Source organism: Oryctolagus cuniculus, chromosome 4, assembly GCF_964237555.1.
Source record: "Oryctolagus cuniculus chromosome 4, mOryCun1.1, whole genome shotgun sequence".
NCBI classification, from domain to species: domain Eukaryota; kingdom Metazoa; phylum Chordata; class Mammalia; order Lagomorpha; family Leporidae; genus Oryctolagus; species Oryctolagus cuniculus.
In genome coordinates, this window is record NC_091435.1 from 99,024,440 (window position 1) to 99,037,046 (window position 12,607).

Below are 12,607 nucleotides of genomic sequence, written 5' to 3' on the forward strand. Positions count from 1 at the left end.
TAAACACTGAATTCTACGAAGGTGGGGGTTGTGTTTTATTTGCTCTGTGATAGTTACTTCTTTAAGATTTCCCCCCTTGGAATTTATGATACTAACAGTGACCTACAAGTTTGTTGAAATAATTGGATAATATGAACAATGCACAGGTCTGGGCAAACAGTAACTGCACTATTAAAGATTTCTATTACTAAGTCATAACCATGAACCTAGCATTGTTACTTGCTGGGTAAACAGAATCTTTGGATCAGCACACAGGTCTACATTTAATCCTTAAACAGTCGTGACTTCAGTGTAATAATGCTGAATGGTCAGATAAAGGATCAATCCCTCTATCTCCTAATATGGAGTTATCTTAACATCCAAAAAACCATGCTTCATCTACTTCTGGAAATCACAACAGTAAACCCGTTTATGTACAAAATATAGATGTACTATGTTGACAAAAATTGTTGAAGATGTCACTGCAGATTTTGGACAATGCAAACCTCTAATAGGTTTTTGCTGTAATGAGATTCTTGAACATATACTTAGAAACTGGTTAAGTTTAATATGCCCCAGGAAAGAGGTCTTGGGAAAGTTGGAATTTTTAAATTCCGGCAGCCTGTATACTAAGGCATTATCCTAACTTTAAAATAAAATTGTGTGGGGCTGGCACTGTGGCATAGTAAGTTACGCCTCTGCTGTGGTGCCAGCATCCCATATGGCCACCAGTTCGAGTTCCAGTTGTTCCACTTCCAATCAAGCTCCCAGCTGATGGCCTGGGAAAACAGTGGAAGATGGCCCAAGTGCTTGGACCCCTGCACCCACATGGGAAACCTGCAAGAAGCTCCTGGCTCCTGATCAGCCCAGCTCTGGCCATTGAGGCCATGTGGGGAGTGAACCAGCGAATGGAAGACCTCTCTCTATAACTTGGCCTCTCAAATAAATAACCTTAAAAAATTAAAATGTGATAAAATGTATGTAAAATAGTAAACTGTATTATGCATTCCAAAAGGTCAAAGGCTGCATCACCGGGCAGTTATCAGTCTTTAGCAGCATCACTAAGTAGATGACACTAAGTTATTGATACACAGAAATGAAGACTCATCTTAAGATGTGTTTCTGGGTGCAAGGAATAATGCCTAACTAACTGACACATTTCTATTTCCACTTTCTATTGCTTCTGACAAGGGTTTCTTTTCCTTGTTTCCTGGCAAAACAAATTTTAGACTTTCCATGAGGCTCCCATCACTGGAGTTTGAAGGACATAAATAGTAAGCTCAGAACTTAAAATTCTGGTATTTTACTGTTGGCAAGAACTGCAACATGGAATAAGGAGATGCAAGTTTCTTCTCATTCTACCTCATGTAGACCTCTGTAGAGGGATACCTGTTTACCCATCCACCTGTAACACCTAGTGTTATGAATAACAGGATTCAAAGCCCATGTGATCAACAGCTTGTGACATCTTATTATGGAAAGTTTCTACAGTTGTTATACACCCAATACCTGTGATTTCTATGTGTATCTCCCAAGAGTACACTATACTGTTTTCAGTAAATCTGGGAAGCTATTTACAACTCAAGTTTCTTCTTTAAACTCTACTTGCTGAAATTTGAGTAAAGCCAAGCTCTGGCTGGTCAAGTTATTTATTCAGATCCTGAGAAAGGAAGACACTGGGGAAGCATCAAGGAAGAAGTTAAAAGAAAAGCATAAATGCAGGCCAGCTCTAGCTTATTTAAAAACATGCCTAGTGCCTTCTTGACTGAACATTTGCAGTACTAAAATAGTTTCCCAATATTTTTTCCCTAAAAGAAAACCACAGTTAGAGCATGCTTCTCTGCCATAGCTCTCTATGTGCTAACAGGATTCTTTTCTATTCTTATTTACTGTCACTTGGAATATGGTCTTTAAGAGTCTTGCCAATATTTAAGGTTAAAAACTTCCTTATGGCTGTAATATCAGCAATAACATGAAATAGAGCAGTGAGGCGGGCTCCTATTTAGCTTTCATGGTCCTATTTCTAAGGTACTCACTAAGCTGGATAGAAAAAACCATTCCCCACTCATTTTAATTAAATCAGGCTTTAGAGGGAAATTAAGACATCATTTTAAAATATAAAAAATTTAAACAAATGATGGATATAAACTAGTATTCAAGGACCAAACATATAACCTCTTTCAAAAACTGTGGGCTTTTAATTTAACAGAAAAAAATTAAAATAATGTTTGATGAAAACAGAGTTCAATACACAAAATTTAATTTTTTTCAAACAGTGAGTTCAGGTGAGCCCAGGAATTCTCATACCCCATAATACAATGAAGCAGCAGTACATTCAGAGAATTACCTTTAGGTGAAGCGGTTTATACTGTCAGAGTAAGAAATATACTATACATAAACTTATGAAATTCCTAAAAATCAAGCTGTGACAAGGGGACCTACAACTGTAACATAAAATCTGAGAAAAGCTAAAAAGCATTTGCTTTCTGTAATCTTTGCACCGGACTACTAATAACTAAAACACCCCAAAGTTTTTATTAACAGCATTTAGTATAATGGTGCTGATTTTTGGCACCTTAATTTTTTGGCTTATTTCCCTTTTCTTTCTCAAATTCAGCTATCTGATTAAATATATTGAGAAGATTTTGAGGTAAATCTTTTTTAATTCTGCTTTCTGATTGCTCTTTGTTATTTAGTTCCTCTTCTTCTGGAACCTCTGTTTTGTTTTCCTCCCCGTAATTGTCCTGTCTTTCATAGTCTCCTTGATTTGTATTTAATCGATACCTTTGCTCATGTCTACTGAAATCACGTGATCCTGAATAAGTATACTTTTTATATTTTTCCACTGACTTCCAAGAGTATTCTGAGCTTGCTGGTGAAGTAGAATACCTCCCAGAACCTGGTTCCCACCTTCTATAGTGCTCTTTTCTTCCCTCTGTATCTTTTTCAAACCTCCTATAACCATACATTTTTGTCTTGTCCTCTGAATTCCTACAGGAGGAATCTGAGGAATTTCTTCTACCAGAAAAGTATCTTTCTGATTTATATGGCTTTTCAGTTTTGCTGCTACTTGCCTGGGTTTTATAGCTATTATAAAAATCTTTTGAATCTTCAGACCTACCTCCATAATCATCCGGAATTTCAACTGAAGATGAAGAGAGCGGGCATCTTTCTTTCTCTTTTACCTGTGTCTTTTGATATTGTGACCTATCTTGCTTTTCCAGCAGTTTTTCCACTTCTTGCTTTTGGTTAAGGAAAGATGCTGAAGTATTAGTTGGAACAGGGTAGCATTCATCTATCCTATTCTGATCTACCTGATTTGAGGATGCCCTAGATGAATGCCTTTTCGAACTTCGAGAAGACTCTGAACGGTTCCTCTTATGTTTCTTATGCCTTTTGTGACCAGAAGATGAAGAGGATGATGAAGAAGAAACTGATTCATCAGCAGACGAAACACTTGAAGATGAAGAAGTCGATTTTCTTCTTTTCTTTCTTAGCCTAAAAAAGGTAGTTAACTCATCAGATATGTTAAATACAAAAATTTTCCTAAATTAGCCATAAACTTTCATCCTATTTTGTTTCTTTTAAAGATTTTATAAAAACTGTGGCTCAGATAAATGACATAAGAAGTCATCAAAAAGTTCAAGGAAAGTGTATATTGTGAAAAAACCAGGAATGGATTTCCATTTTTGAGTATCAAAATAAATATCTTTTAATTCCATTTTTCTAAGGACTTTTTGAAGTACTCTCATAAAATAATCTGTTATTACAAGATCCAATTTTACTACCAACTGTGAATTTTGGGGAAAAGATACTTGTGCAGCTAGGTGTCACTGTAACAAATTCACGGTTCTGAAAGTCTGACAGTGACATTTCTAATACTATCTGAACACCTAAGTAGAGGATTAAAGTTTTTTAACTGCTATTGTCATAGTTTTTGTACCTCAGCATGACTGGCATTTTGGCCAAATAATTCTTTGTTGACGGAAGGAGTGGGGGCTGTCGTGTGTGTGTGTGTGTGTGTGTGTGTGTGTGTGAGACACAGTGTTTCATAGCTCCCCTGATCTCTACCCACGAGATGCCAGTAGCAGTTTATTAGTTAAGACAACCAAAATTATCACCAGACATTGCCAAATATCCTCTGGGGAACAAAACCTCTGCCAGCTGTGAACCACTGCTCTAGTTTTCCCTAACATAAAAATAATTAGAATAACTTATCTTGTGTTTTATTTCTAAGGTTAATGTGTTTTTTTCTTTTAAGGACTGAAGCATTAGATTCCACTTTGTTTAATCTCTTACAGGAAAATGGACAAGCATATTTGTTAAAAATTTTAAGTCACTGTTTAAAATTTGAAATACTTTTTATACTTACTTTACCTCCATGTGGTACTTTGGGTTCTAACTAGTAGTTGCCTTAAGTTAAAAAACACTGAATGTCATAGTTTACCTTTTCTCTTCTTTTAAGAGCTTACGCAATTTTTCTGCACTTGTTTCTATTTTCTTTGTTTTCTGTTTTTCTTCCTTTTCAGCTTGTTTTTCTCTTAATTCCAAAGATTTCTTTTAGAACCCAGATATCGGAAAAAACCACACGTTAAAAATAGCAGAATATATAAAACCCAGCATTCAAAAGACCACCCCCCAACCAGAAACCCAATTCAATATTACCAATCACCATATAGCCAGCATTAAACAGGTATTTTTTTTAAACATTAAAAAAAAATCATACAGATGTTGGCATTAATCATTGGGATGGCCAGTACAGTATTGAGGACCATATTGCAGTTGGTATCCCATGAAAAAAGGGGAAGCCATTGCAGTGGTACCCCATGACCCAAAGTGCAAGAAAGGTAAAATATAGAACACAAGAAAGTCATTTTAAAAAATTAAAACAGGACACAAATTTTACAAATAAAATTCAAATAAAGACATGCCATTAAGGTGAATTGAGGAGGCAATCATCATGTTCAAATACAAACCATTTTAAAAATAGCACAGCCCAGTTGGATGCATGATTACATAAGAAACCATTTTCCAGTTTGTGGATGGGGATGAGCAGCACCAGATGTCACAGACACAGCAGCAATGGTCCAGTTCAGAAGAAAATGCATGAGAAAACATCATCATCAGTATTACAGGAAAAGGAAGTTTAAAATATGTCTCAAAAAGGTTTTTTAAGTTGGCTCAATTACAGTAGCAACACTGATAATTTCATAACCAGCAGGTAAGCTCACTACAAGGACAGTTCTCAAAACCACAAACCACATTTAGGCAACAGGAATCTTCTCATGGGATTATTTTTACTTTTAAGGGTAAATAAGAAGAGGCACTATAAGGCAATGTCAGGCCCAATTAGGAAAAGCTAGATCTAGAAAGGCACTTTTCATAATGCCTCACTTCTAGAATGGTTTTCTGTAAAAGACAATTAAGTTTTGGTATTAACTTTAAATATCATTCTATTTCTAAGAGGAAATAAAGAATCACCTGCATATATTTATGGAGTTTCTGCAAAGCATCCTCTGCATCTTTAAAGGTCTCATCCAGAGCCAAAGCTTTCTTATAGTAACTTTCAGCATTTAAAAACTTTTCTTCTTCTTCTAACCTAAATTTGAAAGAAAGATTTTTTTTTTTTTTTTGTAAAAACAAAAGTACTCAAATATACTTATAGATCAGAGTGTTATTTAAGAGAACTTTATCATGGAAACATCATGTTTACCAAGACATTCCAAAATGAACAATACTTAAGTAACATGCTTTTTACTCTATTTGGTATTAATATACTACATACACAGAAGTCCATTACTAGTAACTAAAACCATACTAAGCATCCAAAACAGGCACATTTCTGTAATGATACATAAAAGCATATGACAAATCAATGTCTGGAAACAGTATGACCTTGAGCGTAAGTCTGTTATGAAAAATCAGAATTAGAAAATTTAACTATAGGGTGGTAAAAGGACTCTGTAAAATGCTTTTAGTTCTTAGACAAACTACTATAAAATAAAAACGATGGGATCACCTTTGCGTCAACAGATTGGATGCTGTAAGGAATGAGTCAAAGATGAGCAATGTTTATGGCTTGTGTAACTGGTTGGTGTAAGCTAAGTGACATTGCCAGCATCTCAGGACAGTAACATAATTATAAGTTTGTTCTTAATGATCTACTTTTCCATTTAATCTAAATTTATGGATTTTACTGGACTAAATGGAGTAATAGGATAATATGACAGCAAAACCTTGGAACCACAGAACACTCTATTCATATTTGACTTTGTGCTATTAAAATGATGAATTAAGATTAAATTCACCATTAAAACAAAAAATTTTAATGCATATTCAGAAAAAGAATGCTTACCTAATCTCTTATCCTTTTGCATTTATATTTCTTTTTTTTATGATTTTTAAAAATTTGACAGATAGAGTTAGTGAGAGAAAGAGACAGAGAGAAAGGTCTTCCTTCCCTTGGTTCACCCCCGATCCGAAGCCAGGAGCCAGGTGCTTCCTCCCAGTCTCCCATGCGGGTGCAGGGGCCCAAGCTCTTGAGCTATCCTCCACTGCCTTTCCGAGCTACAGCAGAGAGCTGGACTGGAAGAGGAGCAACCGGGACTAGAACCCGCACCCATATGGGATGCCGGCACCACAGGCGGAGGATTAACCAAGTGAGCCATGGCGCTGGCCCTGCATTTATATTTCTATATAATGAAAACAGATATTCAGAAAAATGAACTTCAGACATTAAAATATCTCCAATCTTAAAGAATCTCAGCAACTAGAAGATTAAAATGGACTATATCTAAAACAAATTGTCAACCAATATTAAAATGAAGATTTTACACGACGTGAAGCTAACATTACTATTTCCTACATTAAGATTTTATAGTACTTGAAGATTAGACGTCTACTATTAAACAAAACCCAATACTTACTGCCCTCCTCTTTCTACAAGTGTCTGGCAGAGGTATTTTCTTGCATTTCTGTGAGTAGGACAGTTTTCTAATGCAAGCTCAAAATCCTCTATTGCTTTGTTCAGACTTCCTTTTGTTGCATATCTAGAGACATGAAATAAAATTAGATGAATGTAGCATGTGAGGTAGTCTTAAATGTTAGTCACATTTATCTTGTAAATGTTCCTGAAAATCCACAATTCACTTACAAGGCTCCACGTGCGACTAAAGCTTCCACATTTTGTTTGTCGATTTCCAAAGCTTTATTATATTCATTCATAGCATCCACATGTCGTCCAACCTTAAAATAATCAACTCCAATCTTCACACTAAAGAAAATGTTAGTGCAAACACATTTTAAAATCAAATGTCATAAAATTTGAATTATTTTAGTTTTCAAAATACTCCCAAGATATGTAAGATGCATTTTGTCTCTACATTTTTATAAAATATACATTATAAAGTATATACATTTTATATGTTTATGAAACAGCTATTAACTTTTATAAAACATACATTATAAAATATATACATTTTTATATGTTTATGAAACAGCTATTAACTTCTATTATGTTTACAACCTAAGATGACTTACTCTCATAAAAACCAAATGTCCAAAAGACATCATCTTAATTCATTTTTAACAAATTTTAGTCAAGATGATAAGCATGCCTGCTTTACCCCAACCTTTTAGACCAGAAATGTAATATTTATAAATACATTCTTCATACCATTTTAAAGCCCAAGATGCAGATTGTTTCTTTCTCAATGCAGAAGCGAAATCATCTTCAGAGAAATTTTTGCTATAAAAAAAATTAAACTGTAAATTAAATACTTTTTAAGTAACTACACTTCATCATACCTGATAAATTCACAGAAAAGGAGTAAAACCCAAATTTGTATGTAGCAAAATCCTTGTACCACAAATGATTAATGTGAAACAATATTTTTCTTTACCTTAAAAAAAAAATCCTCATAAGTTTCTTCATTCTTCTCTACTTGTTTATGTGTCACACATCTAACCATTTATAAGAAATTCCAGGCCAGAAGGAGATGGGATCACCTTGTTCAACTTTTGGCATTTTCTTGCTGCTAGGCTTTGAATAGTCAAATATGGCCTTTTCAGCTTTGCAGCTTAAGCTCAGCACCATTATCCTTACCACCCATGAGAATAACACTGATTTACTATACCTTTGCAGGCCTCTCATTAAAGATGGTGGATTAGATTCATCTATTCCTAGTTTTTCAAGAAGGAATTCAACTACTCCTGGATTAACAAATCCCAACGAACTCTGCATGATATTTTCATAGGAATCTAAAGAATTGCTACTTAGTTCAACACTCCTCCTTAAAACAAAACACAAAGACAAAAACATAGTAACTAACTTATTACATTTCATTTCTACTAAAGAAATAACATTATCATTTAAAGTTTAAATACTAATAACATTTTATATGATGGCACAGCAATATATGACTCCTTCTACCAAGCTAAAGTAATTAAAAAAAGAAAAAATTTGCATTAAGAGAAATTAAAATTTCACTTGACTGTCAGATATTTAACAAAATTTGCTATTTTATATCCAATAATTTTTATAAGAAATTATATTGAAATAACATGGATAAATTACCTATAGTACAAAGGAAGTTCTTCAGAGCTAATTACACCTAATTTAATGCCAGACAGGTGTGGTGGAAGAGATGAGCTATACAGAGATACTGCAAGCTTTTCATGGTATCTGTCAATATCCTTGATTCCAGCTAAATAAGAGAGAGAGAAACTATGCTGATTTGTAAGAAAATGTAAACATCAAAAGCAAACTTAACAAATACTACCTGAATAACACTCAATTTTTAAATTTAACAAAAAATACCAACATCGCTACTTAAAAAAATTATTTTCATTTTATTTAAAAGACAGGGAGAGACAGACAATTGGCTCAATACTCAAATGCCTGCAACGGCCAGGGCTGTGCCAGCTTGAAATCAAGAGGCCAGAACCCAGAACATGTCTCCCACATGAATGGCAGGACTCCAACTATTTGAACTATCACTTGCTGCCTCTTTGGGTATACACAGAAAGCGGAATGGTGAGTGGAATTAAACCCAGGCAATCCAGTATGTGATGTGGGAATCCCAAGCCATATTTAAGCACTGTGCCAAACACTCGCCCCAACAGTTGTTAGGTTTTTATTAGCATGATGAAGCTGATCACCTCGAATGATGTCACCAGTTTGGTAATATGATAAAGGATCCCCATGGTTACTGTGAGAAGGTACATCTCTTAAAGGACAAAGAGCCTGCAACAAAAAGTATTTTAAAACATCAGGTATTTCACTCTTTGGTAAGAACAAGGTCTTCTTTGATTTTAAATGTTCAACATGGACAGCTAATTGTTGACATAAACTTTAAAAACAACCAACTCCTTAAAGTCTAAATTTAAATGAGAATTTTAGTTACAAGTAATTTCTGTGTCCAAACAGTAAAATATGTCTTCTGGTTCAGTTCAAAAACTAAAGTCTCAAAAACAAAACTAAACTACCAGGATTCTAAATATCACATCTTTTAAAGTGATATGTTATTTCAAATTCAGGACTATTTATCTTGGGCAAAACACAACATACAGATCACATTTTTTTTATCATAAATATACTGACAACAGCAACTTTTCTCTAAATTATCAACATATAAGAGCCTAATGCCAAATATTCAATAATTAACACTATGTTCAACTGAAGTACAAAAAATCAATCAACCTCATCTTGTCCGCTGATGTTATCCTTGAGTATTTAAAAAGGACAATGCTCTGCCAGAGTCCAAAACTAGAAATCAAGAATGTAACTCTGCAACTCTTTCGCTAACAACTTTTGCAAATAAAAAGCTATTTTGTTTTTTTTCCAATTACTGCTTATTTAGTTCTCAAAAGTATCTGGACAGATACTTAAGCACAATTGGATTGAAAGATATAATTCCTGCACTGCGGAGACTTTATCAGAAACAGAAGTAATCCACATAACTGAAAAATGAGTAACTTACTGTGATTTCTAAGTGGGATATATCTCTCATGATGCCACTTCCTAAACAGATCAATACCATGAAAAAACCGAATTCTCGAATGGAACTGATTCTACCAATGACTATATCACCACGCTCAATATCTCGGAAAAACAGCTCTCTCCGGTCCATGCTAGGTATCTCCATGAACTGCTCTAAAGGTGGCATGACTGCATAATGATCTGAAAAAAAAAGTTAATAAAATCAGTAACAATAGCTCCGAGTCCCGTTTCAGCCCGAGTATTGTTAAACGAAGCTGCAATTTTTACAAGATCTTAAGACTAAACTCACCTTCATTGTCTTCATTAACTTCGGAATTTGCAGGTGTGTCTGACTTCCAGGAAAGCGCAAAAAGCAGATCTGCTTTCTTGGAAATGAATTTTTGTATTTCAATGTTGTCAACTCTCTTCTCTTTCCTTAAAAAAGAAACAAATGCTATTTAAACTGGTGCATGTGAGAGGCGAGCGTTTCCTTAAGAGCTTTCCTGACCCCATCCGTTCCAGGCGCGACACCTAACCCCCGGGAGAAAAAGTGTCCAGACGTTCCCTCATTCGCCAACCAGGGCGTGGAAGGCGGGGACACTTAAAAAATGACGCCTCCAGCAGCAGACGCCAAAGCTAAAGTGCCACAAAGTTCAGAGGGCAGCCCGCGGAGACCCGCACCAGGGGCGCCCATCTTCCCGTCGGCCTTCCGCCCCGTGGGCGCGGTGCCGCGGTCCTGGAGCCTCCAGCGGCCTCCCCGACTCCCGAGCGGCAGTGGCGCCGCAGTCCCCTTACCTGCCCTGTAACTGGGGCTGGAGCGGCGGGCCCCGGGCAGGCTCGGCCGCCGACCCCAGGAGGCTCCGGAAGTGCGGATTGTCCTGCTGTTCGCTCCGCAGCAGGGAGAGCAAGGACGGGCCATGGCAATTCAGCGACTGCCGCAGAAGGTCCCGGTCCATGGCTGCAGGGACCTGCGGGGCTTCCGGGGCGCTGCTAGTATTTTGCCCCGTGTCCGCTACTTGAGCTCCGAAGCACAGTTGAAGGCAGCCCGAAGGCGGCCGGAAGCACACATCACAGCCACTTACAGGGTTGCCTCCCGGAAGTGTTCCGGGGCCGCCCCCAGCGGCGGGGCGGCGGAGCTCAGTCCAGATCTCGCGACGCTGAGCGAGACTACGGAAGCCCGAAGGACTGGGCAAAGGATTTCCTGAGCTAAGAGCTGACTGGGGTTCCGGTGATAGATGTGTGTGAGAATCTTACTTTTTAAGATTCGTGTGATAATATTATATAGAAATAGATTAAAATGCAGGAGAAAGGAAGGACGCTAGCGTTTATTAAGCAGTCGGAATTGTATTTTGTTTTCATATCTCGTTTACTCCTAGTGATTTTAGAGTTGTAAGACCAGAATGACTTTAACGTCTGGACATGAATATGTATCTACACATATACACATACTTTCTTTAGTTTGTCTCAGTGGTTTCTCAAGACTGAGTGTCCTTAAGACTTACTGTATAATATAATGTGCACAAAAGTCAGTATACCATACTCGAGGGTAATTCAAGTGACTTTTAAAAGTAATTTTGACGTTGGTGCCCCGTTCCTGCTTACTGACTTAAGATCCTAACCACAGAATCTCATTTCACTTCGATTTTAGAGATTGAGGAACCAGGCTCAGAGTGTCTGAGTAAATTACTAAATGTCACCTAACTAGTAAGAAGCTAGTGTTTGGATTCCAGCTTAGGTCTTGATAGATCTTGACAGAGTTGCTAGAGAGAATATCTTATCATTAACTTTAATTTTGAAGTAATGTGGCTCTGTTTTATTTCAATGTAGTGAAATCTGTTACCATTTTAAGTATGTGTAGCTCAGTAAAGTCTTCTTGAAAAGAAGTAAGTGGTAGCAGATAGTCTTCCTTTCTCTAGTAACGTGTATTTAGGGCAACTAATTTGCTAATTACCATCTATATGGGGAATCTCAAGTATATAATATAATGTTTGACCTTAAGATACTAAAGAACAAACTAAACACAGGGTTCTCAGAGAAAGGAAATGATGTAGTTCAGAGCAGAAATCTATCAAATAATGAATAGAAAACTATAAAAACATCAATGAAAGGAAGAGTTGATGTTTTGAAAAAATTAAAATCAACAAACCCTTACTAAGAAAAAATAGTGTAAAAACTCAAATACAATCAGAAATGAAAGTAATGAACACCTCAGAAATAAAAAAGGATTTTAAGAGATTATTGTAAACAATTATGTGCCAACAAATTGGATAATCTAGGGGAAATGGACAAATTCCTATAAACACAGCTCATAAGATTGAATCAAGAAGTAGAAAGTCTGAATAAACTCATAAACAACTATGAAAAGGAACAACCCAATTTAAAAATGAACCAAAGACCTTAACAGACGCATTACCAAAGATGATATACTGATGGCAAATAAACATATTAAAAGATGTTCATATCATCCATCAAGAAAAAAATGTAGATTAGAGCAGCAGTGAGATGCAATTACACAGCAATTAGAATGGTCAAAATCCAGAATACCGATAATATCAAACATTGGTGAACATGTGGGATAACAGGAACTCTCATTCTTTACTGATGGGAAGGCAGTTTGGAGCTTTTCCACAAAGCTAAATATATTTTTAC

General features: G+C 36.2%; 1 protein-coding gene across 2 annotated transcripts; it reads right to left on the reverse strand.

The window, feature by feature from the left end:
* Positions 1 to 2,154: 2,154 nt before the first annotated feature.
* TTC14 (tetratricopeptide repeat domain 14) lies at positions 2,155 to 11,131 on the reverse strand. 2 transcript variants are annotated; one of them, XR_007924612.2, is made up of 12 exons: positions 10,754 to 11,096; positions 10,269 to 10,393; positions 9,960 to 10,159; positions 9,139 to 9,223; positions 8,555 to 8,684; positions 8,115 to 8,270; positions 7,655 to 7,726; positions 7,133 to 7,252; positions 6,906 to 7,028; positions 4,956 to 5,578; positions 4,427 to 4,536; positions 2,155 to 3,477 (listed from the first exon to the last, which is right to left on the reverse strand). XR_007924612.2 is itself a non-coding variant. In XM_002716445.5 (12 exons), exons 1-12 carry the CDS (start codon positions 10,912 to 10,914, stop codon positions 2,556 to 2,558), a joined length of 2,322 nt encoding a protein of 773 aa, XP_002716491.1. In that variant the 5' UTR covers positions 10,915 to 11,131; the 3' UTR covers positions 2,155 to 2,555. The 2 variants fall into 2 exon arrangements, 1 of the variants encoding a protein (XP_002716491.1); XM_002716445.5 differs by having other exon boundaries at positions 5,461 to 5,578; positions 10,754 to 11,131.
* Positions 11,132 to 12,607: the final 1,476 nt, after the last annotated feature.